Source organism: Meriones unguiculatus, chromosome 19, assembly GCF_030254825.1.
Source record: "Meriones unguiculatus strain TT.TT164.6M chromosome 19, Bangor_MerUng_6.1, whole genome shotgun sequence".
Taxonomy (NCBI): domain Eukaryota; kingdom Metazoa; phylum Chordata; class Mammalia; order Rodentia; family Muridae; genus Meriones; species Meriones unguiculatus.
Window position 1 is genome coordinate 12,077,462 of NC_083366.1, and position 26,677 is coordinate 12,104,138.

At 39.9% G+C, this 26,677-nt stretch overlaps 1 protein-coding gene across 1 annotated transcript in view; it reads left to right on the plus strand.

Moving 5' to 3' along the window:
* Positions 1-26,677, plus strand: part of St8sia6 (ST8 alpha-N-acetyl-neuraminide alpha-2,8-sialyltransferase 6) — a 121,306-nt gene that overhangs the window by 64,150 nt on the left and 30,479 nt on the right. The window contains exon 4 of the mRNA XM_060372489.1: positions 17,139-17,225. Within this exon, the coding sequence (XP_060228472.1) occupies positions 17,139-17,225 (87 nt within the window). The remainder of the gene's footprint in view (positions 1-17,138; positions 17,226-26,677) is intronic.

Consider the following 26,677-nt stretch of genomic DNA (forward strand, 5'->3'; position numbering starts at 1 on the left):
GGCTGTGAGTCTCAACATCTGTTTCGATGTGATGCTGGGCAGAGACTCTCAGAGGACAGCTAATGCTAGGCTCCTGTCTGTGAACATAGCAGAACACTGTTAATAGTGTCAGGGGTTGACACTCTCCCATAAGATGTGTCTTAGGCATTGGTTGGATTTTCTCTCAATCTCTGCTCTATCTTTTTCCCTGCACAGCTTGCAGGCAGCGTAAGTTTTGGTGAAGTTTCTGTGGGTGGGTTGGTGTTGCCCTCCTTCCATGAGGAGTCCTGTCTAGTTAGAGGGTGTCCTCTTCAGTCTCCATGACCCCTGCTACTAGGAGTCTCAGCTAGAGTCACATACACATCCTTCCAGAAGCCTACCCAAGACAGGGTGTGTGTGTGTGTGTGCGTGTGTGTGTGTGTGTGTGTGTGTGTGTGTGTGTGTGTGTAGACCAGGCTGACCTGCTTCTGCCTCTGAGTGCTGGGACTTAAAGGGATACACCACCATCCCCAGGCTTTATTCTTTTAAATAACTAGGCTTTTGTATTAATTGACCACTTATTCATAGACAACTAATCCATTTCTTAACTCATAATTCTTTGCATCATTATATTTTCATCACAGTGACAATAGTTATTATGACTTTGGTCACCAGTAGTGAAAACCACAACTTCCTATTTCACAGCTCAGTTACCTACCAGCTTGCAACTTTAAATGCTTACAACTATTCTCCAGGGTAGCTTTTATTATTGCAAACCCAAACATGTGACAAATGAGTTCCAAGTGCTTCTTTGGCTTGCAGAACATCAGATAGTGACTGTGGCTGAGCCAGGATTTGTTTTTGTAGGATTTGTTATTAACATCTCTAAGGCACAACTCATCCTGAGCAGGATCACAATGCACACATTTTCAACAGAGAACACTATTTGATTTTATAATGTGAAGCTACTCAGAAGCAATTCATCTCGAAATGCTTGTCCATTCCTTTTCCATATCTCATATACTTAAACTTCTATAATGTAACTACATTGGTATAGTATTGCCTGTATAGAGTTGCCCTAGTCACAACTTGGGTGATCAAGGGCCTTTCCTTGGTTAGAACATGGTTGGTTACTAATTTTTGTCATGGTTCCAGAATTAATATCTAAGATTCTTTATGTCTGAGTCATATATTACATTTTCATGTCACATGACAAATAGTATGTTTCTGGGTCTATGACAAGCGCAGGGAGATATATTTTTATTATGTATCCTGTCAGTATGCCTCATGTTCCCTTGGAAACTTTCAAAAAGTGTATGTGATTGAGAGCTCTTAAGGAAGGAACATGTTTGTAAAGACTTCTTTTTCAGTACTAGATGTTGAAACCACAGTCTTAGGCTGGTAATCTACCAATGAACCACGTCTCTTTTCCATTCACAGTGGATTAAGACATTTAATCTAGTTAAACATATTTGCAACACATTGGTTTTCCTTCTCACTTTTCATTGCAAATTTCTCCTCATTTTTGACATTTGAGTGTGTCCTCAGCTGGGTGTGGTGGCTCACATCTTTTAACCCAACATGCAGGAGCCAGAGACAGGTGAATCTATGAGTTTGAGCCTAGCTTGGTTTATATAGAGAAATCCAGGCAAGCCAGGGATGCATAGAGAGACCCTGTTTCAAAAACAAACCAAACAAACAAACACTACGGTCACCAACATCACCAAAAATAACAACAACCCAAAACAGCAAGTCCTTCACTGATCTGGACATCCTCCTATATTCCATTTTCGGTCGTGCCTGCCCTCACTCTCATTTCTAGTTCGTCTGTCCTGGCATTGTTCCAGGTTTATAACCTTGGAATTATCATCAATCTTACTCTTTTCATAAAAGCACCTTCAAGCCGCCATTACACTTTCATGGCCACCACCACGTCACATCTGGAAGCCAGAGACTTCTAACCACCACACCCACTATGGTCCGAGCCTCCTTCCTCTCTCCCTTAAATATTCTCTTTCACTTCTTGCTGTCTTAGAGATTCTTCACAAACAGCAGAAAAATCTTAATTTTATAAGTCAGATTAGATGTGTTGGCTTCCAATATCTTCCTATTCCACTCAAAATAAAAGTCATTTTTATTTTTTTGAGACAAGGTTTCTTCTTGTAGCCTTAGCTGTTCTGGATACTCACTCTGTAGACGAGGCTGGCCTTGAACTCACAGAGTTCTGTCTGACTTTGCCTCCCTGAGTGCTGGGATTAAAGCCATGTACTACCACTGCCCAGAAAAAGTTGTTTTATATAGGCTACAGAACTTTTCTTTACAGAACTTTTACATATATAAAATGTATTTAATAAACATACATGTTTTATGCACCAGGAATAACAGAACGAAGCTGTAGTGTGCTAAAAAGAAAACTGGACACAATCATCTAATCATTAACACAATACGCAGTTGGTTTTTTTTTTTAATTAATAGTTTTAGGTATTAACAAGTCTTAAAAGGGGGAATAGAGCTAGGCAGGAAGAATGTTTCTGCCCATCATAGCAATATATATAATATAAATATGAATCTGGTTTTGGTATTGAGATGGGAAAATTATTAAAGCCATTAGAATTCTTCATTAGATTAGGCAGTCACCTTCAAGGCAAGAAAGCTGTAAGGGACAGCAACAAAACAACAAAAGCCATAAAACACACAGCAAAGAGGTAAAACAGCAGCCACAAATATAATCAAATAATGCCATTCCATTTGAATGGAGCAAATATTGCCAAACTGGAATTGAAAGACGCCACACAACTTTCTATTGTCTACAAAAGACAAACATAAAACAGACTGAAAGTAGGAGATGATGTCGTCCTAATAGCAATCACATGAGAATTGGAACAATTTTAGTGATATCAGACAACCTTGACCTTCTTTGAAGACAAGATCTGCCAGTGTTGCCCCAGATAGCCACAGACCAGTAATCATCCTGCCCACCTATCTGACTCTTGTGTTCACAACCATGCTCACGAAAGAGTCTTTTAAGACAAAATAGGTTAAAGAATAAAGAGAAAGATTTCATAATGACTGAAAGACCAGTCTCACAGATTATATGATAATGTTATACATATGCATCTAATAACAGAGTATTAACATATATGAAGCAAAGTTTGGGTGCATAGCTCTTAGTAGAGAGATTCAAGGTTGATACTTATCATTAAAAAGTATGACAGCAGAAAAAAGTGATTCAACCATGTAATTAGAGCTGGACTTGGTAACTCATGTTTGTAATATCAGCACTTCAAGGCTGAGGCAGGTGAGTTTCTGTGAGTTCAAAGCTAGCATGGGTTATATAGTGAGTTCTAGGACACTTGACCTTCAGGGTCCCTGTCTCAGAACTGCACCTCTCTCACCTGCCAAAGAAAGACTCCAAAACTCCACTTTCACTGATGGATGGAACAAAAGAATATGTCAACCAAAATATGTGCTCAAAGAAACTGTAAGTCGACTAGACTGAACAGGGTACCAGTGAATACCCAACTACAACAGAATGTACCCTCAAAAACATGGGGAACGATGCTCAGCCCCTCAAAAAATGTGTAGATTTAAAACAGAAATACTACCACATGCCTTAGCTAATCACAGTGGAATGAGAGTCAAAATCAATAGCATAAAATGATTTTTGGAAATTCACAAATGTGTAAAAATTAAAGAATACTCTTCTTAATGTCCGATGTACCCAAGAGAAAATCAATACAGAAAAAAAAAAAAGCATATGTGACATGAACGAAAATGAAGACAATAACTCAGACTTATAGAAAGTAAAAGATAATAGTCAAAGGAAGAAGGATTTCTCTTGGGGATAATAAAAGCCCTGTAAGATCATAATATTGTTGAATATAATATTGAGAATACAATAAGGACCTTCACTAATACACTTGCATGGGTGAATCACGTATACAACTTATACCTCAGTAAAGCAGTTAACATTAAAGTCTTCCTATGCCTACAACCACCTGGGGAGTTTGTTTTAACGCAGGCTGTAGACTTAGGCCCAAGGTCCTGAACTTTCCACAAGTACCTGCTGTGCGATGGAAGATTGTTAGTCTGAGTGGCACACCTAAATGAGGCTCATGATATCAATTGTTCTTTTTTTCTGCCCTCATCCGCTGACATTTTGCTAAATGTCATCTCAGTTATCTTGTCCTTGACCGTACCTGTTCACCTTTGTCTCTTCCCTTTTCCCAGGATGCCCACACCCTATATAAACAAGGCCTGACAGCCTCCTTCAAATCTCTCCTCGATCCTCGCTTCCTTGTTTAAGAGCTTTCCTGGCCACTCAACAATTGCCACCCTGTTCTCCCTTTATTCCCTGTTACCTTGCTTGTTTTCCTTCAAATCACTTGGCGCATAGAAAATCTTAAACATGATATTAATCCCTGTGTTAACTCGACTTACAGCTGTCATCTCCTATTACACTACAAACATCATGAGAGCATGGGGGTGTATGTTTAGTTTCCTGTATCATTAATGCTGGGAACAGTAAGTAATCCACAGAGAGTGCCCAGTGCCCAGTAAATATTTATCCAGTAAATATTTGAAAATCAAATAATAAGTACGATAGGAGCACAGACGTATGCAGTGAATAGATGATGCAAAACATAGAAGTGAAGCGTCATCTGCTGGTGCGAGTCAAATGAATGCGAAAGGCAAAAAAAAAAAAAAAGTGAAACAGCCACTCACACGTGGCCTAAAACTCTTACTGGATGCTCCAGCCCCTCTGGCTCATTGACTGTTGTAACTCACTCTATCTATAGGATGCTGTTCAAAGAGCAGGGAATACTGTATTTTACTGGTTCTCTCAGACTGTTTGTAATATAGAAGATATTTGCCATCATAAGATCACTAGCCTGCTGATTTTATCCACTTATATGTCTGTAAATTCCTTTCTACAAGCTTGAAAAGTAAGTCATCATTTTTTTTTTTCATCTTCCAAGATCTGATAGCGGTCCTTTTTTAAGAGTAAATATGAAAATCTTAAACAGGATGCTCGTTCTTTACTTATTTAGTCTTCATTTCTGGTCATGTATTTGCATATTGCAGAAGTCTATAAAGGAAGAATTTTCCAGATACTCAAGATTATGCTTTGTTTGCTTCCATGAGGTTCTGATTTATTTTTACATTGTTTCAAAAGTTTCCTCTGAAGCAAAGTTCAGTTATTCCCACCATGAGTGGGCCTGCATTGGTCTTATGTAGTCTTTGCTGTCCGTCTAGGAGTAGTCTCTGTTATTCCACCTTTTATGCTGCTCCTGGAGTCTGGCTTCCTTGGACTGGCTGCATTAGTTGGGACAGCCAAGGAACAAATATCAATAAGCAGAGAAAGTAGGAAGTCTTCTAGAATACACGACTCTGGATCTCTCTGTAGGCTGTGGAAGGCATGACTACATCTTCCATCATGGACCTCAGTTTCTGACAAATGGCCCTATGCTGGTTAGATTTTGTTGTTGTTTTGTCCACTTGACACAATCTCCAGAAAAATGCCTCCATCAAATTGACCTATAGGCAACCCTGTGGAGCATTTTCTTGAAGAGTGATTGCTGTAATTGGTGTGGGAAGACCCAGTCCATATGGACAATGACCCCTGGGTAGGTTGCCCTGGATGCTGTAAAAGAACAGGCTGAACAAGCTCCAGGGAGCAAGCCAACAGGTGGCATCCCCTAACCCCCATGGCCTTTGCTTCAGTTCCTGCTTTCACGTTTCTGCCCTTATTCCTGCCTTGACTTCACTCTGCGATGGACTCTAAACTCTAGGCTGAAATAAACTCTTTACTCCCCAAGTTGCTTTTGATTGTGGTGTTTGTCACAAACTAAGACAGGATCTCTTCAGAAAGAGCCACCGTAGCTCTTTCTGGGGGCCCTATGAATGTGGAATGGTAACAGCTTTCCTGGTCTACCCTTTTCCTAGCCCTACCATGCATCACCAGTTAGTGCAGCCTTTATCACATGCTTTCCGTCAGAATAGGAGATTAATGACCATTCCTTCCCAGTTTGCTAGGGTTAGTTTAGACTCAGCTTCTAGCATGTCCTCCCATGTACTTAATACAGTAAATAAAGACAACCCTAAATTTTAATTTCCTATGACAGAGAAAACATTCTTTCATTAAAAAATCAATGTCAGACATTTTCAAATAATGTGATATAGTATCCTGGACACTTCATCTTGGCTGCAAACAAGTACTTTTAGGAGAGTGAAGCTCTGAAGCCTTTCAGTATTATTTACTTAACTTGTCAGAGAGATGTTAAGAGTTTCCGAGAGAATAAAAGTTTGGCGTTCTTTCCTTTCAGGCCAGTTGACAATACCCAAAACACTCTGGTTGGAGGCTGGCATCATACAGAGTTGAGAACTAATGTAAGCTGAAGTGTTTTCCGCTGTGGATGAAATATCGGTGCTTTCGTGCAGCTCCTCTAATTCGGAGACACATGTTTCTTTTCATTTAGCGTCCATGCACTCATCAGGCATGCTTTTAAAAAGTATTTCTCAGTAGAAGTGAGTAGATGCATGGACTAAAAATCTGTATTAATTTGTAGGATTTATTTTTGTATTTACTTACTTATATTTGTATGTGTATGTGCTTCTGCATACAGAGTCCAGAAGTCAACATCAGGCATCCTTGTCAATCACCCTCTGCCTAATTTTTTTTTTTTTGAGACAGAGTCTTTCACACACCCTGGAGCTCACTGACGCAGCTAGATAGGGAGTCTCCTATTGGGACTGTGGTGTGCGCTGCCATGCCTAGCTTTTATATGGGCTCTGGAAATCAAACATAGGTCTCATGCTTGGGTACCAAGCAACTTACAGACTCGTCGTATTTCTATCCCCACAGGTTTTATTTCGTGCAGATCTAAGCTCTGGTAATGGCCATAAATGATTCTGAGCCATACAACATACCACACAGAAACTGACATGATAGCACTGAGCTGTTCCTACCAATTTCATTGGGCAGGGTAGATTGGCCTGCCACATGAAGAGCTGCTGTAAGAAACTAAATGAGTGTCACAGATGACTGAATGGGTGGAATTAATAAATGAATATCCCCAAGATAACTTCAAGGCACCTAATAAGTGCCCAATAAATATTTAATGCGTCAATTAATTACCCATAGATTAAAACATTTTAAAAGCCCAGTTTTATCTTAATTGACATAAAAATAGACATATGGATATTCATCTTCAAAGAGATATTTCTTGAAAAATACTCAGACATTTAATATGATATTTATTTAATATCATTTACTGTGTTATTTATAATGTGTCACATTTTGAGTATTATTAATGGTGACTTAAGTAGACAGTATTTATTCTATTGAAATAACTTACTACATTATTTAGTGTGTGTCTTGGGACCAGAAAATGTTTCTGATGAGATTAATTTTCAGTTTCATTATGAAAGTAGATGAGATGCAACATGATATATTACAAAGAGAGCTGGAATGTAAATCCAAAGACATGAGCTTAATTCGTAGCTCATCCGCTAGCAATGCAATATTGAGCAAGCTGTTTACCTCCACAGACATTTCAGCATCATTTTCTGTCAACGTGGAAACCAGAGCTGCTTCTCAAGACTTTAGTGTAGCATTTTTACTTTCTAAACTGAAAACCAGCCATGTAGTCACAGTTTCATGCAGCTACTTTATCAGCAGGGTGAGCTGCACCATGATTGGCATCTTCCCATATTAAGTTAAATTGGAGCCAGCTCCAATTTAACAGAGGATGTGCATCACAAAAACCAAAATGTTTTGAATACTGTCATACTTAGGCTTTTATTTCTGTGAAGAGACACCATGAGCACAACTCTTATAAAGAAAAACATTTAATTGGGGTGGGCTTACAGTGCAGAGGTTTAGTCCATTATCATCATGGCAGGAAGCATAGTGGCATGCAGGAAGACATATGCTGAAGAAGGAGCTGGGGGTTCTACATCCGCATCCTCAGGCAGCAGGAAGAGAGAATGGCATTGGGCCTGGCTTGAGCATCTGAAACCTCGAAGCCCAATGCCAGTGACACACTTCCTCCAACTATACATGTTTCTGTCATACCTTTATTTTGGCAATAAATGGCAAATTTAATGTTACAGACTAAACTTGATATGGAAGTGGGAATGATTTAAAAATGGTTCAAAGATCTTTGTGTGTGTGGGGGGGGGTGTAAAACCAAGTGAAAATGTAATTAACTCAAGAGAACTTACACCAGATCTTAGTGAACACAAAATCACCTTTAATACCCCAGGGTGATGATTTGCTATTTGGATCTTTCGGGGTAGATTTGTTTAGTTGAGCCTTTGGACAGCTCGGAATCAGTTTGCTTGAAGAATCAGGTGCAGCCACACGTGGCTTCCTTGGCATGGCTCTGTAAGGCTGGAACTGCAATGGAGAGTGAGTGTTTGTGAGTTGGGCTAGCGTTATATGTTTGGGAAGATGTGTAAGAAGTACATTGGACTTGGGCACAGGGTGTAGAAGACAGCACCTTTTTTTCACATTTGCCAACTCCTGTCATGTAAATGCTGCTACACTGGTCAATTTCAAAGCCACCAGTGGCTTAACAACCTGTTCACAGCATTCCTAAGAGTTAAACAAGCTCGTAAGAGCTAGCTCCAGTTAGTAAGAGAACAGTTAGTGAGAGGAAAAAGAGGCTTCCCATAGTCGCCATAAACCAACAGAAGGTCAAGAAAAGTTACTTGGTAGCAAATCCAAAGACCAGCCAAACTGACGTAGGAGTATGAACTGAATGGGGAATGTCCCCCATCAGCTTATGTGTTTAGACATCTGGTCCCTGGCTGGAGCCACTGTTTGTGGGAAGCATTTGAGCCTCTGGGGCAGAGCTAGCTTAGCAGAGGTAAGTGCTTCTAGGTGGGCGTTGGGGGTGATGGGTGCCTTCTTTACTGTGCCTTCTCGGCTTCCAGGCTTGCTGAGCTCTGCAGCTCTGCTATGTGCTTCTGCGGCCCGGATGCTTTTATAACCTTTGTGGCACAATGGAGTAATTGTTTCCAAAACCATGAGGCCAAGCAAACCTTTCTTCTCTTAAGTGGTTTTGGTCAGGTATTTTGTCGTATTGCAAAGGAATTTACCATATTCTCCGGTTGCTAGAGGTTAGATCCCTTCTGCAGAGCAGCAGAAACCATTCATCCATTTCCTGTGTGAAGAGTTGAACAAATTCTGTAGTGGTTGCTTGGAGTCCCAAAAGGAAGTTAAGTTCAATCAACATATGAGTGACTTATGGATTGGACAAGTCAGTGGAAGCCAGTACTGGGGAAGTTATTAGTAGAAACCACAATGCATGAGATCAGGAAATGTTGCTTTGAGTTTCTTCAGAGCAGCTGATGGCCTGGTCACATTTTACATTTTTGTCCCTAAGACATAGTGACATTCTCATTTCCTCAGGAAATGTATTTAAATACAGTTGTTATAAATTTGATATGAGAAAGGCCATTGAGAAACATTGGTCAAAATCCTCCAAAGGTTCATGAGAACAAGTACTATCTGTCCAGGGAACTCTAAAAATCTTATCATTTAAAATATATTTGAAGTTCATGATAAAATTCCAAATTTTAGATATTTGATCCAGACCAAGGCCTGATAGAACACTATTTATTGCCATGTATTGTCATCTATAGAAAAATATAGTTCTTAAAATTTTTACTTTATTATTGGGCATATGGTATTTGTAGACATATATGGACACAAAAGTCATGGCATGCCTGTGGAGGTCAGAGGACAAGTTTGTGGAATCAGTTCTCTCCATCCACCCTACATGTATTCTGAGGATCAAACTCAGGTTACCAGGCTTGCAAAACAAGTGCCTCTACCCTCTGAGTCATCTCTCCAGATACCTCAAAATATAACTTTAGTGCAATTATGATCACTTTAAAGGTTTTTAAAGGCCAGAATAATGTTATTATACCCCAACCTATGTCACTATTTGAAGGGCCTTTGCTTACACATCCACTCTGACTACAAATGTTCCGAAACTGTCGATAACCCACAGTTTTCTGGGCTCTTTTTGCCATCCATCCATCTCTTCCACCGTTTCTCCACTGCTGCAGGCCCACCTCAGGTGACCCCATCCTCAGCTGACTGCTTTCCCATTCTGGTCAAGTGTGCATGTTTCCGATGTAATTTGTGTTCTTTTTGAATCTGGCCTCTTGACATTGTTATAATTCTTCTGAGGTCTGTCTATATTGCTACCATAACAACATTTCATTCCTTTGTACTGCTGAATAAAAGCAACGGATTCCATTAAGATGTAGCTACAACGATATTCTATAGCCCTTTTGGATGACATTGGGTTTTCTTTGGGGGGAGAAGGGTCTGGTACAAATAAATCTGATTTTGTCAATTGTGTTTAGGTCTTCGTCTGGATGTGTTTTCGTCTCTCTTGAATAGTAAACAGGGTTTATGATAATAGCAGGGTTTTCAGGATATGTAGATGCTTAATTTTGGAGTAACATCAAAATGGCTTACTAAAGAAACTATTTTATATTCCCACAATAAGCATCAGAGTTCTGGCTGCTCTGTGCTCGTCAACCTTTCTATGATCCTGGTGGATGTGTATGGAAACTTTATAGAATAGTTTCAATTTTAGCCATTTTGTTGATGTGCTGTGGCATATCACTGTGGCTTTAATTTGACTTTCCTAATAATTAATATTGTTGAGTATTTTTCATATTTTGTTGGCAAAGTGTCAATTCAAATCCATTTTTATAGGCAAATTTGTGTCATCAGCAGTTCTGAGAGGTCACTGTCCATCCTGGTTCCTGTGTGTGTTGTGTATCTGTTTTTCCCAATCTATGCCTTTAAATTTTTTCTTTATCATGTTTTCCAAATATAACATTTTCTTTGATATTTAATTTATAGATTTGTGTTTAGTGTGCCTACTCTGTATATAGTTTGTATAAAACCCCGTACCTGGGCTTGAGGAGATGACTCAGTTGGTAAAGTTCTTGCTCCGTGCTTGCTCTACAAACCCCAAACCTTAGTTCAGATCCCAGGGCACACATTAAAAGGGCAGGTATGGCAACCCAAGCCTATAACTCCAGTGCTGGGAGTGGAGACAGGACCCATCTGGACCTTGCTGGTCAGCCAGGCTCGCAGAAAGAACAAGCTTCAGACTCAGTGAGATTGTCTCAAAAAAAAAAAAAAAAAAAAAAAAGAGGTGGCACCTGGTGCAGTGTACTCTGTAATCCCAGCACTCAGGGAGGCAGAGGCAGGTGGACCTCTGTGAGTTTGATGCTAGCCTGGTCTACAGAGTGAGTCCAGGACAGTCAAGGATACATAGAGAAACCCTGCCTCGGAATACTTAAAAAAAAAAAAAAAAAAGATGGATAGTAACTTAGGGAAATACCTGAAGTAGATTTCTGGCTTTTACACTCATAGGCAAGCACACGCATGCACATGCGCATACATGACCACCACACACATGCACACGTGTGCACAAACAATACATATACACACGCACTACACCCCCCCACAGGCATGTGCACACACAGGGGTACCACCAAGCTCTGTTTCCTCACAGAGCTCTTACATTTAGATTAGTAAACCATTTGGAGTTAACATTCGTATACTGGCGAGAGGAGGGCTGATGGTTTGTTGTTGGTAGGACTATCCAGTTGTTGAAGCAGTCACTGTTTGAAAAGATTATTTTCCCCTTGGCACTGCCTTGTTGAACACCCTCATTTCTAGATTTCTCGTTTGTTCAGTAGTTGATTGTTCTGTCTGGACTGAAATAAAACACAGCCTGCTCACTGGGACAATGCAGTGAGTCCTAAATTTGGGTAGGGCCACTCAGCTTTGCCAGTAGGTTTCTGATTCTTCTGGCCATGCTTGGTATTTCTGTTTCCATGTGAACTTAGGCTCACTTTTTTTTCAGTTTTGGAAACAGGGTCTTACTGTGTATCCCTGACTATTCTCAAATATGCTGTGTAATCCTGAGTGTCCTCAGACTTGGGTTCTACTGCCTTTTCTCTCTAGAGTGTTACCATTAGTTCCTTAATTTATTTTAAAAAATAAGGAAACACTGATGTAATTTTTATTTAATTTCACAACATCTCTAAACAAAGTTGAAAAATTGACAATCTTGAGTTTTCTGACTTATGGACATGGCTCCATTTAACCAAGTTCTTTATTTTCTCTTTATAACATCTTGCACTTTTCAATGCATAAGCCTTAAAACAATTTTGATCAAATTTATTCCCCCACATTTCATGTTTTTAAATATTCATCTACACAGGGCTATTGTCAGTCCCAGTTCCAATTATTTCAGGCTGTTGCACACCGAAGGTAAATATTATTAATTTTACTTTCAGCTATCTCTTCCAATGGAAATCTTTCAGATTTGCTAAATTACTTCCTTTAGCAGCTTTTCTGTAGATCTGGTAGATAGTCATGTTGCCTTTAATTGGAGGCAATTTTACTTCTTTTTTCCAAGGCAAGATGGCCTTGCTTCTTCCTCTTGGTTTACTGTGCTCCTTGGACCTCCAGTGCAAGTGGAGGACAGCCGGAGAAAGTGGCATCTTTCCATGTTCTTCATCTTGGGAACTTTGACCTTGAAGTATATCCTCAGCCATAGACCTTTTTGTGAGTGCTTATCACTGAACTGTGAAAATGCCTTTTGTTTCTTAATTTGTTGACATTTTTGTGGTGGTTGAAATTTAGGCTGGACTAAATTCTGTTTTTATTTTCACGTGTTAGAATTATGACTGGGTTCTTCTTTGTTACGTTAATGTAGTGAGTTACATTGGTTGCTGGTCTCATAACCAGCCTTGCATTCCTGATCCCAATTTTTCAAGGAAAACTGACTCTTTTTGTGTAGCGCTGGACTTAATCCAACAAGCTTTTGTTGAGCATATTTGTATGTATGCTGTTAAAGGATATTTGTACATTCTAAAGCAATGTTTTTATTCTGGCTTTGGGGTCAGGGCAACACAGTTCTTATAGAGTAAGTTGGGGGATGCCTAGTCTCTCAAGTTCTTGGAGTTTTTATATTATCAATCCTAAAATGTTTGATAAAATCAACAAAGCTGTTTGTATACATGTTTTATTTTCAGAAATTATTTTTATTGCAGTTTTAAAATAGCAGTGGCATTATTTCTAAACTATGGTACTTTTACCTTTTAGTAAGTACATCCATTGCCTCTAAGTCAGCTAAACTGTTGTTGATAGATTATCATATCATTAGGACAGTTGCTCTTCAGGTTCATTCCCAAACTTTTTCATTTGTATCTTCTCTCACTTTTCCTTGGCCAGGGTAGCAATAGGTTTATCTGCTTTATTTCTGATCTTACCTTACTGTCATAATAATCCTTGCTCATTATTATTGATTTTATACAGTGATATGTATTGTTTTGGACTATATTGTGACTATAGCTAGTCAAACTTTGTTTCGTGGTTATCATTCTACTGTTTCTTTTTTTCCCAGAATTTTTAAATTTATTACAATTTACTCACTTTGTATCCCAGCTGTAGCCCCCTCCCTCATTCCCTCCAATCTTGCCCTCCCTCCCTTTTCTCCTCCCCTGCCCTTCTCTCAGTCCTCTGATAGGGGTTTACTGTTTCTTTTATACATTTTATGTTTGTATGATGGTGGTTTCTTACAAAAAAAAAACATGCCCTTTACAGCTTTTAGAGAATTCAGTCTCTCATTCTTTGCCTTCTTTGGGAATAGCTAGATCATTTAATGTTACTGTTCAGTAGTTGTGTCTGCTCCACTCTCTCTCTCGCTATTTGTTTTGTATTTGTCTGCTCTTTGTTTTGTTTTGTTTTTATCTGCTTCCTCTTGCTTTGAGTATGTTTACGATTACATTTGTGTGGCTCTCTTCGTTTTCACTGCTTGTTTTAGATAGAACGAATACCTCTTTTTCTGCTGTAGTCCATGTACAAGTGCTGTCTACATCTTCTGCTCCTGCTTCTACCACCCCACTGGTGCCATCAAGGCGTTTTTCCACATTTCCATATATTATTACCATCTTTACTTTAAACTGTCAATTTTCTCTTTGCTTTTTTTTTTTTTTTTAAGAAATGTGTGTGTTTGGAGGGGGGTGCACATACCAGTCGGCAGAGATCAGCCCTGGATACCTTCCTTCCTTAGAGAGGTTGTTCATCTGCTTTGTGATAGGTTCTGCCATGGCTTTGGATCACCTAATAGGCTGGGATGGCTGGCCGGCAAGCCTCGGGGATCTTTCTGTGTGGACCTTCTGGCCAGAATGACAAACACATGTGCCATCTTGTCATTTTTACCCGGGTTCTGGGAGTCAAACTCAGGTCCTCGTGCTTGCCAGGCTAGCTCATTACTGACACAGCCCGTTGCCTTTTGAAGAAATGGAGAGTAAGGAAGGGGTTCCTGTGTGTGTTTACATATTCTATTTCTCAAGCTCTTCATTACCTTTTGGTCAACTTGGACATCAATTTGCCCTCATTGCTGTTCTGCCCAGAGACTGCCTCCAGCGTTGCTGCTGACAAAGCCCTTGTTTTACCGTCATATTTTGAAGGATTTTCTGATTATTAAATTCTAGAAGGAGCTTCCCCTCCAGTCCCATTCTGCAGTTTACGTCACTAGTCAACTGCCTTCCAGCCCCCATTCTTCCTGACAAGAAGCGTGTGGCAGCCTGTGGTTTCTTTGTTCATTACATTTAAGGTTTTTCTCTTTGCTAGTGCTAAGAATTCATTCTTATGTTGTCATTTTCTTGTGTTTCTTTTGCTTCATGTTTGTTGGGTTTCTTTGGTGTGTAGGTTTATAGTTTTCATTAGCTTTGGTGATATATCCCATCAGGCTTCAAAGATGCTTTTCCTCTCTCTGATGGGGACTATAATTATACATATGCCAAAAAAAAAAAAAATTGAAGTTGTCTCCTGCTGATTTTCCTCTTTTTTAAAAAGTTAGTATTTATTTGTCAATAAGTTAAAACAATATAGGGCCTTCCTATGGCACCTGGCCCAGCTCAATCCCTTGCTCCTCCTGCCTCAGCCCCACCCCACCCCTGCACACTGGAACTATAGGCTTGTACTACCAGGCCCTACTTGTTCATATTTCATTTAGCTTTCCCCATTTGTTTTTAATTTCCAATAGTTTTTATTACTTGATCTTCAAGTTCGTTAATCTGAGGCATACATTGTAAAATAGTTCATCTCTTTTTTTATCTTATAAATAGCATGCCAATAAAATTTAAACTCAGTTACATCTAGTCTGATGATAAGACAATACATTTCTGTTTCTTTTATTTTTCAATTATGTGTCGTATTTACTTCAAATACAATTGCAATTCTCATTGATTTAATTAGATATGTGTTTGGCCTTCCCTATCCCTTGCACTTTCTCTTTGATGGAGATTAGTAGACAAAAGCTGTTTGCTTACTTGTATGCACAGTGCTCTGACTGTCCCAAATAACACTCTGAAAAGATTTAACGCATTGACTTGCTACTTGGTAATATTTTTCAAGACAAGAGAGATGTCATAGCAGTGACCCTTCATGATCCAGAATTGAGAATATTTTGGGTAACTTGCTGAATGGGTGTTTGTTTGTTTGTCTGTTTAATTTTAGCTTAATAGTCATTTACAGAAAGTCTTTGGTTGTCTTCAACCCTATAGAAGCAAGCACTTCAGCCAGGAAATATCTCATCTAGATGGTTTGGGAGTCAGAGCCTGGAGTTCTCATGACTTAATGTCCTAGGACTCCTGTAGTGGTCTATCTGAGTCTGCTGTCTTTGGGAACTGTGTGCTTACAGCTATTTGTAATCCTTCTGGTGGACGCTCTTGGTTTTGTGCTGCTTTTGGTATCCACTGTGTTCTTAAGAGATTTTTGTGGGTTCATCTGCATCTGCAGAGTCAGTGGGAATCAAATTGATTCCTGTTGCCAGCATTGTTGAAGGGAGAGAAAAGTTAAGAGGAAAGAAATTTCAGCTACAAAGGAGTTCTGTGCTTGACTATACCCCACCTGTCAGAAATGCCTTCTCTCAGAGATAACCTTGGAGAATCTTCATTTCATGCCTGTGCGTAATGGACTCACTCTCCCAGTAAGGCTGTGCACTTCCTGTTCTCTTCTCCACACACTCACCAACACCTTCTCTCTTTCTCTTTCTCCCTCCCTCCCACCCCTCCTCCTCCTCCTCCTTCTCCTCCTCTCTCTCTCTCTCTCTCTCTCTCTCTCTCTCTCTCTCTCTCACAGCTTTGATCTTTTATGGCTGGCAACTGGATGGCTGAGAGCTGAAAGGAAAGACAACTTAAGGTGTTTTTTTTTTTTTCAATTCAGAGGGATATTTGCATTTCAAATGAACACCCTTAAAGATGAAACAGCATTTTGTGCTTTAGGAATTAATACTTAATGGTGGAATTTCAGATCGAGACAGATCTAAGGGAGCTGGGATTTTTGTCCCATGCCTAGCCTATCAGACTATGTCACTGTCTAGAGCTTTTTATGCCTGTATTCAGCTTTCTCATCACAGCCCAGTCTCGATTTCTAAAGTATTGCGGAAAATTAAAGCCAGATGATTACTTGATTACCGTGTGTGTGTGTGTGTGTGTGTGTGTGTACACATGTGTAGGGGGTCCTAACTACATAGCCCACTGTAAAGGTATTTATTAACTTGGAATCTGAAAACAATCAACTATATGTTCATGCTAAACATTTAGAAAGTATTTGTTATTGAGTTAAAGTTAATATAAGATTGTTTTTGTGAGCCTGGAGCTGTGGCACAAGCCTGTAATCCCAGCACTCAGGGAGGCAGAGGCAGGCAGATCTCTGTGAGTTTGAGGCTCTCCTCATCTACAGAGCAAGTCCAGGACAGCCAAGGCTACACAGAGAAATCCTGTCTTGAAAAACAAAAACAAACCCAAACCAACAAAAAAGATAGCTTTTGTGGTCAGACAGAGAAAGAGAGAGACAGAGAAAAAGAGACATACAGAAAGAACATGTTCACCGTTTATAATACTGACGTTGGCTTATGAAATGTGCAGTATCCACATTCCTAAACCATCATCATTATTATCATCATCATATCATAATGATATAGATATTTTTCAAACTGTATGTTCCTAGATATTTGGGAGCAAGTCTGATATTTAATGATTTCTTCTTGATTCCAGGGCTAAAGGTAGGAGACGCTAGAGTGAGACTGTCTTGTCTGACCATGTTGATTTTCATCTCCTAGGTACTCAGAGAATGACTATCTCCAGATCATTGCAAATATACAGACATGCCCGTGGAAACGGCAAGCAGAAGAATATGACAAATTCAGGTAAAGAACAAGTTTCATAAATAATATGAATAAAAAAAATGCACTGTTCACTTGATTTTCAGGTGAGAAAAGAAGCATGCTGTTAACAAGAACAGTAGGAGGGGCTCACTGGCCGGAACAGCTGAACTCTGCAGTCTTGTGAAACTATGGCTATTCCAATGGCTAATACAGACATTTTTAATTTTGCTACTGGAATTAACTCCAAGAAGATCAAAGTTAAAAGGAGAGCTTTTATTACCCTGATTACTGAGTATCAGAGTGATGTCAGTTCTCTGTGTCCTTTCTGCTTGATCAACATTTATTTTGTAAATAAAATGTTACAGTACCAGGGACTTTTGGGAAAGCATGGAAGGAAGAGACTTGCCCATGATGCCATCACTTGAGAAGAGAGCTGGACTGAGGAGATGGCTCAGGGGTTAAAAGGCTTGCTGTGGAAGCTTGAGGAGCCCACTTGAGAAGGTGGGCGTGTCCTGTGCACTATCCCCAGTGCTGTGGGAGGTGAAGACTGGAGGACCACCAAACTTACTGTTGGATAGGCATGCAGATGCCATGATTTCCTACAGGACCGCCTCCCGCATTGACACTTCTTCTGTCACCTCTCGGTGAGAGGCTCTGCTGTGGTTTCAGTGAGGACCAATCTTCACAAATGCACACGTTTAGCTTTAGCGGTGGGTTTCAGTGCTGCTGCTTCTTAGTGGGGAGGGGACGAGCTAAGAACTTCAGGAGAAGGACCTGGTTGGGAGAAGCAGGTCACAGGTAGTACGTCTTTGAAGATCCCTGGTCCTTTTTCTCTGCTTCCCATCAGCCATGAGGTCAAGAAATGGTTCTACTGGCTTCAGCCACCATCATGCTCCATCAAAAGCATGGGATGAACCCCTGACCAAATCTTCTGTGACTGTGTGCCAAAACAAGAAAAATGGTAGTTCTTCACGCTAAGATGTTTTGTCAGGTATTTTATTCATAGCCCCCCAGAAGTAAGTAATTTAGACTCAGCTAGGGATTCCAGTTCAACTGTTTGAGCTCCAAGATACTTTCTGTTGCACCATCATAAGCTAAGTCCAAGTGGAAATAAAGTTAGAGTCTGAGAGACCTGTTTATATAGGCAGGATGAGCAAGAGAGGAGGAGGAGATACCAGGTATTGAGCTATTGAAGATCAATTTAAGCTACTTAGCTAAACACAGGTAAAGTGACAGCAGTAATCAAAGTAGGGTGGTGAGCTGTTCTACTTCTGGCTGTTAATTTAGAGCAAGCATCTGCAGAGTGAGGGAAGAAAAACAAGGTGCATTGGACACCCCTGCGTCAACACAAAAAGCTACGGAGGCAGGGGAGTCAAGGAGAGTGGGAGGGGTGGGGTTCACAGCTAGAGGAGGGGGGAGCCCGGCATCTGAGACTGCTCTTTCTCACAAGATGCTGAATGTCAAAGGGCTGAGAGGAGAGAAGTTAAGCAGGGCTTCCAGAATCCCTCGCAAAGGCCAGTTCTCAAAAGGACTGGAGCCTGAATTAGAATTATTTCCACCCTCAGCTGGATTTAGGAGATCTGCACTTTGCCTAGATAACTAATAGAAGCAGAAAGCAAATCCTCTCTGGAAGGAAGGAATGCTATTCAGAGACTTAAATTGGCTTTGCAAGTTCTCACACACATCGGACACAATTATAATAGTATTTTCTATATCCCTTTTATCCTCTTTCTTTTAAAGATAAAGTCTATATGGCTCTGTGCTGTGTAACTGGCTATGTGCTCAAGAATGGCCTTGGACCCCTGATCTTCCTGCCTCTCCCTCTGGAGTGCTGGGGTTACAGGTGTGCCTCACCGCCACTTTGGGTTTATGGAGTATAGGATTTTGAACCCTGGGTTTCTTGTGTGCCAGCCAAGAATTCTACCAATTGAGCTACTTCCCATGCCCCTCCCCACCATAAACAAAAATCAGCATGCTCTTTAAACCTAAAGCTGCATGATGAGCTGTATATTGTGATGGATGGAAGCTATATGATACATGGTACCATTTTTGCCTCAGTAACATTCCTACATAAAGAGTGCATCAGTAACCATGGTGATTACCCAGCAGCCTACATCCCTTCAGGGCCAACTGAAGTAAACATCTGGGGTTTAGCATTTCTTGTTTGCTGCAATTCAAGAGAATAGCCACAGTGACATTTATCCATTTCCTTGAATATGTATTATATTATAATGCTTATTTTATGGACATATTTGTTAGCTAAATGATGTACACCCTCAACAGAAGTTTGGGCAATTAAATCATAATAACAAAAACTGGGAGCCTCTGCCTATTTATAAATCTGGCATTGTAGAAATACCCCCTGTTATTATAGATGTCGAGTAGCTAAATAGTTTTCCATCTGATTTATTTATAGCATTTTATGTCAAACTGAAGGATAAAATGTATGGTTTTAAAAGGCAATAACATTCTTTTAGCAGCCATTACAAAAGTGACATTAAATTCTCAAGAATATGCGGAAGTGAATATATAATAAAATCTATCTGAAACCCAATTGTTGAAACTTCCTATGGCTGCCTCCTGGGGACTATTTAAAAATTATAGGATTTCTGTGGTCAAATGAACCTAAAAATAAGAGTTTGAAAGTCTTTTTTTTTTCTGTCTCTCTTAAATAAATATGCTGCTTGCTAGGAGAACAGGTACAATTTATTCACCCACAAATATTTGTTTAGGACTTTCTGTATCAAAGGACAGTAGCTTCCTTCACTACCCTGATATAGTGCTGTGTACAAAGAGGGCTTCAATAAATAGCTCAGTGGAAGAATCCATGAAATAAGCAAGAAAATCCTGTCTCTTTACCAACCTCAAAGAATTTTAGCAAAATGTGAATTTATTTTTTACTTAGTTTCAGAAAGATTATTTTAGACTAATGTGATGTGATGTGTAAGTGTAATTTCTTGATATGCTTTATAGAAGGAGAGAGCTTGAGCGTTAGTTCTGAGGGTAGATAGACAGGGAGGGAGGACCAGTGGGGGTGTGAGGAAGGCAGGGATTGATTTCAGGTTTGTCCAGGTGGGAGCTGTAAACAGGTACTTAGGATAATGAGGATGCTTGTAGATGGAGTGGGAGGTTCGGTTGTGCCCAGGGTGCTCCTTAGTAGAGACAAGTGCCTGGACATCCCGTGGATAGCAGGGACCAATAGAGATGGTCCCCGCAGGGGAATTACACAATGGGTTTATAACATCAGGGAATGTATTCAGTCAGCACACCGGAGTGTTACGTGGGAGTGTAGAGTCACAGCAGCTAAGGGGCTGTTTGTAGAAAAGTGACCACAGGAGAATGGGGACCGGAAATATCAACCGTATTTATGAAGTGTAAAGGGGAACACTTAACTTTGAGATCTTCTGGGCACGGCCTATCTTAACCTGTGTCCCCAACAGTCTGTCATATCAATCTGTGTGATTGGAAGTCGGCAGGCCTTAGTTAGTTTTGATTTCAGATCCGTAATTAAAGGAGAAGAAAAATAAAGTTAAATATGAAAGTTCAGATCTGAGTGATTGGGATCATCATGATGCTACCGACTGAAACATAGCTTTCTTCTTTCTGAGAAGATGAGCCCAGTTTGGACAGGCAGTGTTTAAAGTGAGCCTCGGAGAACAAGGCAAAGAAGACCTTCCTTTATTCTGAAAATGTATCAGTACTAAGGGAAATGTGCTCACCAAGCAAGAAAATCAAGTGCAGGGAACTTGCTCTTCTCAGCAGGCTTTCTTTTTCACTATGAAAATTTTTCCTTTTTATAGATGCGAAAGCTTTTATTCTTCTAGCATTTAATTGTTGGGCTTGAGAATTTTGAAGGCTGGTGTTGGAATCTCTTCCTTCTTTTAGAGTTTACCTGGAAATAAGTTTTAACAGGAAAAGCTCTTTGTACAATGTCCATGTTATTGCTTTCCCAAAGCCGTTAATCCCAGCCCTGGGAAGCAGAGGCAGGCGCCAGGCCGACCTAGTCCATGCAGCAAGCGTCAGTCCAGCCTTTCTACAAAACAAAGATGCATTATTAAAATACCATCAGATAGTTATACTCTTTTCCTAATGGAATGGAGCATTCCTAAGCACCCATTTGCATCAGAGATTCTGCTTGCTGTGGGATTTGATTGCTTATTTCCCTTTCTGTGTAAACATGTTTATTACATGACACACACACTTACTCCTTCCTCTCCTCTAGACAGTCAATGTCATACCCGTGGCTCATTTTTATGAAGTCTTAATTGGACCCAGTTAAAGAGATATTTAAGTAAGAGTTGAAGATGCTGTGTCTCTTTTCTCTTTACCTCCAATTTCAGTATAGTTGCACAAAGTCAACCATATTGAGGTGCTTATCATACCTGTTTTTAAAACTGTTTGTTGATTTTCTTATTCTGAGTCCCGAGCTCCCCAAGGCAGCACATAGAATCCACCTGGATTTCAGCTTAAGAAATTGCTCTCACTCTGATAAGCCAATCTCTTCTCTTGGCTTGTCTGAGCAGGAGACTGAGATGTTTGCGCATGACACTGAGCTGTTTCACTGACATTAAGCATGTTCCCCTTCCTCACTTGTTCAACTTCGCCCTTCAAAATTCTTTTGTAAAGCGCTGAAAACGTCCGGTAAGCAGGTTTCATCCCAACAGAGCTTTGAGCGTCAACCATTATTCTTAGATGCCCTAGGTAAATTGCATGGTAATTACCACATTAGCTTTCCCAAGTTGAAAGAAAGTACTCATTTGTGAAATCAGTTACAAAAATTAACAAGGACAACAACCATACTTAATCCTCATGTTACTATCACCTTTTCTGTCCCAGAAATACTATTAGACTGATTTTAGGTTTTTTTTTTTTGGAGGGGACCTCTGGTACCAATTGATTTACTAAAACATACTCATGTTTCTGTGGTATCAGATGAAAACCTAATGGCAGAAATATTGACGTTTAAGACTCATGAAAATGATTAGTAAAAGAGATATTTTGTGCCTAATTACTGTTCCCAAAAAAGATTAGATGGCAACAATTTCATTAAATCGTGAGCTAACCCCCAGGTTTTGATTAAATTAAATTTTTTAAAAGTCATTCCTATTCTTGTGTTGAGCTTATAAGAAAACTTCCTAGGGCTGGTGACAGTGAGGTGGCTCAGCTGATTAAGGTGCTTGCCACCACGCCTGATGGTGTGAGTTCAATCCCCAGAACCCTCGAGGTGGATAGAAGGAGAGAATAAACTCCTCTGAGTTGTCCCCCCTTCCACATGTGTGGCACAGTGCATACGCATGAACACAGATACATAACAAATAAGCGTACTTTAAATTTTTTTTAAAGTCTCTAAAATTGTTCAGTAGTTTCATTGGCAGGCCCCAAAAGTATAGTATTAGACAAAATAAACATATATAAAATATTACATATACTAATTTTAAAAGTGTGTACTCACGTTGCCAAGCCAGTTTTATTAAATTTAACTTGGTGGAAGTAAACAAAGTCTGAGAACAAGCAGATAAATGAGTCACTTGCAATCCTGCAAGAAGTCCTTGAACTGAAAAACCAAACTGAGTATGACCACCAAGTTCTCAGTCATCTTTATTCAAAAGCAACAGTTGTGTTTCTTTTCACTCCACCTTGTGAGTTTATTCTTTGTCATCCAACTAGTACTTCATATGTTCCAAGCAGTTTGTTCTGAAACACAGATTTCTCAGTGAGAAGCAAACGTCATCTCCATTATGTGCTTCTGATTATCCAAGGCCATGCTTGTTTCCCTGAGACGCTGTTTTCCTCCTTCCTGTACCCTTTTTGTTTGCTGTTTGTGCGTGATGACTGTGATGACAGCTAAAGCAATGCATTTTTATTGTTGTCCAAATGTAAGCAGAAGCATGCACTGTACGCTAGGTGTTCTGGGTCAGCTGTCAGACTGAGCGAGCCTCTTCGTTCAGGACCATTTTTCACCGTTAATACCCTGTCATATCACTGTCTATCTGTCACACCATTCAGCATGTCTGTGCATTTAGAAAAGCAACAAAACTCACACCATGCCATTACCGCTGCAGCATTTCATACTAGAAGCCAGCTCTTACACCGGGGCACTAGTTCCTCCTCTCAGTTTTCAGAATCGGAGGTTCTCCATTGAAATGCACCACACTTTCCTGGCATTTATTGACTCTAAATTCGGTTTCAAAACTTATCTGCCAAGTTGCACTCAGTGGTAACCACACTGCTTTACTCACGGGGTGAGATACGCCTTCCCGTGGACTGCTCCACCAGTCGTCCTGTCTTCATAACGTTGTTCCAGTTGTTTAAGCATTGCTGTTGCATCCCCCACAGTCTGGTTCAGTCAGTGTTTTCACAGTGCCTCTTCACAACGGGGCTCTAAAAGTCTGTGCTCCTTTGCTCTGATAATCACAGTCTCTTGTGTCTTATTTTGCATTGGTTTCAAACAGATGAGTTCATCTTTCACAAACTTAAAGAGATCAGCACGTATACAAGCCATGAAGGGAAACCCTCAGTTATCTGTTGCTGCTTCAGTTTGGTCTGTATACATTCTCTCACTTAGACAGGGGCTGGAAATAACTCTATTCAGTTTGGGCTCACATTTAAAAAAATCTGTGTGTGTGTGTGTGTGTGTGTGTGTGTGTGTGTGTGTGTGTGTTTGCATGGAAGGGTTTCCGTGGAAACCAGAAGATGGTGTAAGATCTCGCAGGACTAGAGTTGCAGTTAGTTGTAAACTGCCCGGGATAAGTGCTGGGAACCCAGTGGCTCTCTGGAACACCAAGAAGAGCTTTTAACTGCTGAGTCACGGTGTGTGTGTAGAGTTGTGCATGCCACAACACAAGTGTAGGGGTGAGAGGAAAAGTTCATGGAATCAGTTCTCCACTTGCACCTTTATGTGGGTTCCAGGTCATTGGAGCTGCACAAAAACTGCTTTACCCACTGAGCCATGACACTAGCACAGTTTTGGACTTCTCTGTGGCTGACGGGTTATGAAGAATGTTGAGTGGATTGTGGTGTTATGAGGTTGAACACATCAAAACCATACACCATATCATACTTTGTATGTTATTTATGTCTGGTAGCAGTTATGAGTGTTTGCTTCTCTGTCCGGTTCTTGAGTTCTATTTCCCTCTCCTATTTTTTTAACCACCCAAAAGTTGTTAAAGGTCCTTCTCTTTTATCTCTCAATGTAGTGCCTGGAGTTGGAGGGGTAAGGCCACCACACCATGTCGTTTTCATGTTTTCAAGTATTATTTTTCTCATTTTTAAAAATTCCAGTTCGTCTGTGGAGAACCCACAGCCTCTGATACGCTAACATGTCACCCATGAGGGACTAGTGGCCTTCTCTGAAAAGAAGAAGAGGGAAATGAAGACATACTGAGAGCCTGCTCTATGCTGCTATAATAATTTGAACAGTGTATAATGTTAAAGGCACACTGTATAATTTTTAAAAAATAATTTAATATAACTCAATGTTTTGGCATATTAACATCTATAGAGCAATCAATATTGATAAATTCCAAAATATTCTAATCATACCCAAATATCTATTCCCATTGACAATACTTCCTATTTTTTCTTCCTCTATGACTCTGGCAGCCAATGATCTACTTTCTGGCTACATATGTTTGCCTCCTCAGGAAATTTAATATATATGGAATTACACAACATGGTCATCATGTTCTCTTTTATTTGCTGGCTTCTTTCACTTAGCATCATGTTTTATGATCTACCCATAGTGACATGTTTAAGTACTTTCCTCTGTTAAGTTGTCATATAATGTCCTAGTATATGATATGCTGTTTTGTTTACTATTTGTTTTAGTTACTTTTCTTGTTGCTGTGATAAAATATTTCATCAAAAGCATCTTAAGGAAGAAGAAATAGGTTTGTTTTGGCTAATTAGCTGCAGTTGATGGGGACAGTTACATCAGCAGGAGCTTCAGGCAGTTAGTCATACTACATTCATAATCATAACACAGTCAAGAATATTTGCGCTACTGCAAGGCACAGATGAAAAGAAGATAAATTAAAAGGAGGATCCAAGAGAGGGTTCATAAATCTCACTTGGAAGTGGTGGCTGCACTGGACACAGACCCACTTGTTAGCTTTTTGGTCATTTCCCCCTAGTGGGACTGCCTTGCCAGGCCACAGGGGAAGAGGACATGCTCAGTCCTGATTCAACTTAATGAGCTGGGGTAGATGGGAAAAGGAGATCCTTTTTTTCTAAGGAATAGGTGAGGAGGAAGGGATGACTGGGAGGGAAGGAGGGATGGAGCTATAACCAAGATGTAAATTGAACAAAAAAAAAAATTAAAAAAAAAAAAGAATGTTTGTGCCCAGCTCACAGTCTCACTTTTATACAGTCTAGAATCCCAGCCCAGGGAATGGTGCCACCCACAGTAGGCAAGTCTTCCAACTCAATTAATCCAGTCAAGATAATCACCTCCACAGACATTCCCAGAAAGAGTCAGTGGCCCATCGGTTTGCCAAAGAGCTTTTATCGAGGTGATTCTAGTTCTCATTAAGTTGATGATTGAGATTGTCAACTGTTCATTAGGTGATGAGCATTTGGTATGTTTTAACCTTGTTTTTATTTCTCTTGATGTAGAAATAGGAATGGAACTACTGGTCACATGGTAACTCTGTGTTTAGTATTTTGAGGAACTGAAATCTCTTTTCCTGATCAATTGCACCATTGTGCAGTCCTGACAGAATGTTAAGGTCAAAATTTCTCTTTATCCTCAATGACATTTCCGTGTTGTGGTTTTGATTTGCATTTCCCTAGTCATTCATTATGTCAAGTGGCTTTATTGTGCTCAGTAGCTGTTTTGTATCTACATTAGAACAATGGCTAATCCAGTCCTTTACTCACTTTAAAACTGAACTATTGTCTTACTGTTCAGTTGCTACTGTGATTTATAGATTTTTTGATAGCAAAGGTCTAATCATAAAAATGATTTGAGAGAATTTTTTCCCATCCTGTAGGCTTCTTTTTCCCTTTCTCAGCCATGGCCTGTAAAGTACAACACATGTACATGCTTATGTAATCCAGTTTATTCTTCTTTTGTCACAGATAATTTTGGTTTTATATTGAATAAAGTATTCCCCAACTTAAGCTTTATGACTGTGCTATGGTTTGAATACAAAATGACTCTCCCATAGGCTCATGATTTGAAAGATTGGTTCCAACATGATCTTACTTTGGAATTATAGAAACATTAGAAGGTGTGTACTATCTAGTGGAAGTGAGCGTTTAGGGACAGATCTTTGGGAGAACAATATCGCTATCAACTTCCTGTCTCACGTTCTGCTTCCCGGAATGCCATGCTGTGCACTGAATTGCTGTGCTCCACCATTTCTTCCCAGCCATGGTAGACTGAAACACTCTAACATGTTATTTTCTTCCCCTAAGCTGTCAATGTACGGTGCCATGATGGAAAGATAACTAATACAGGAAATTGATACCAGAGACTATGACTAAATATAAAA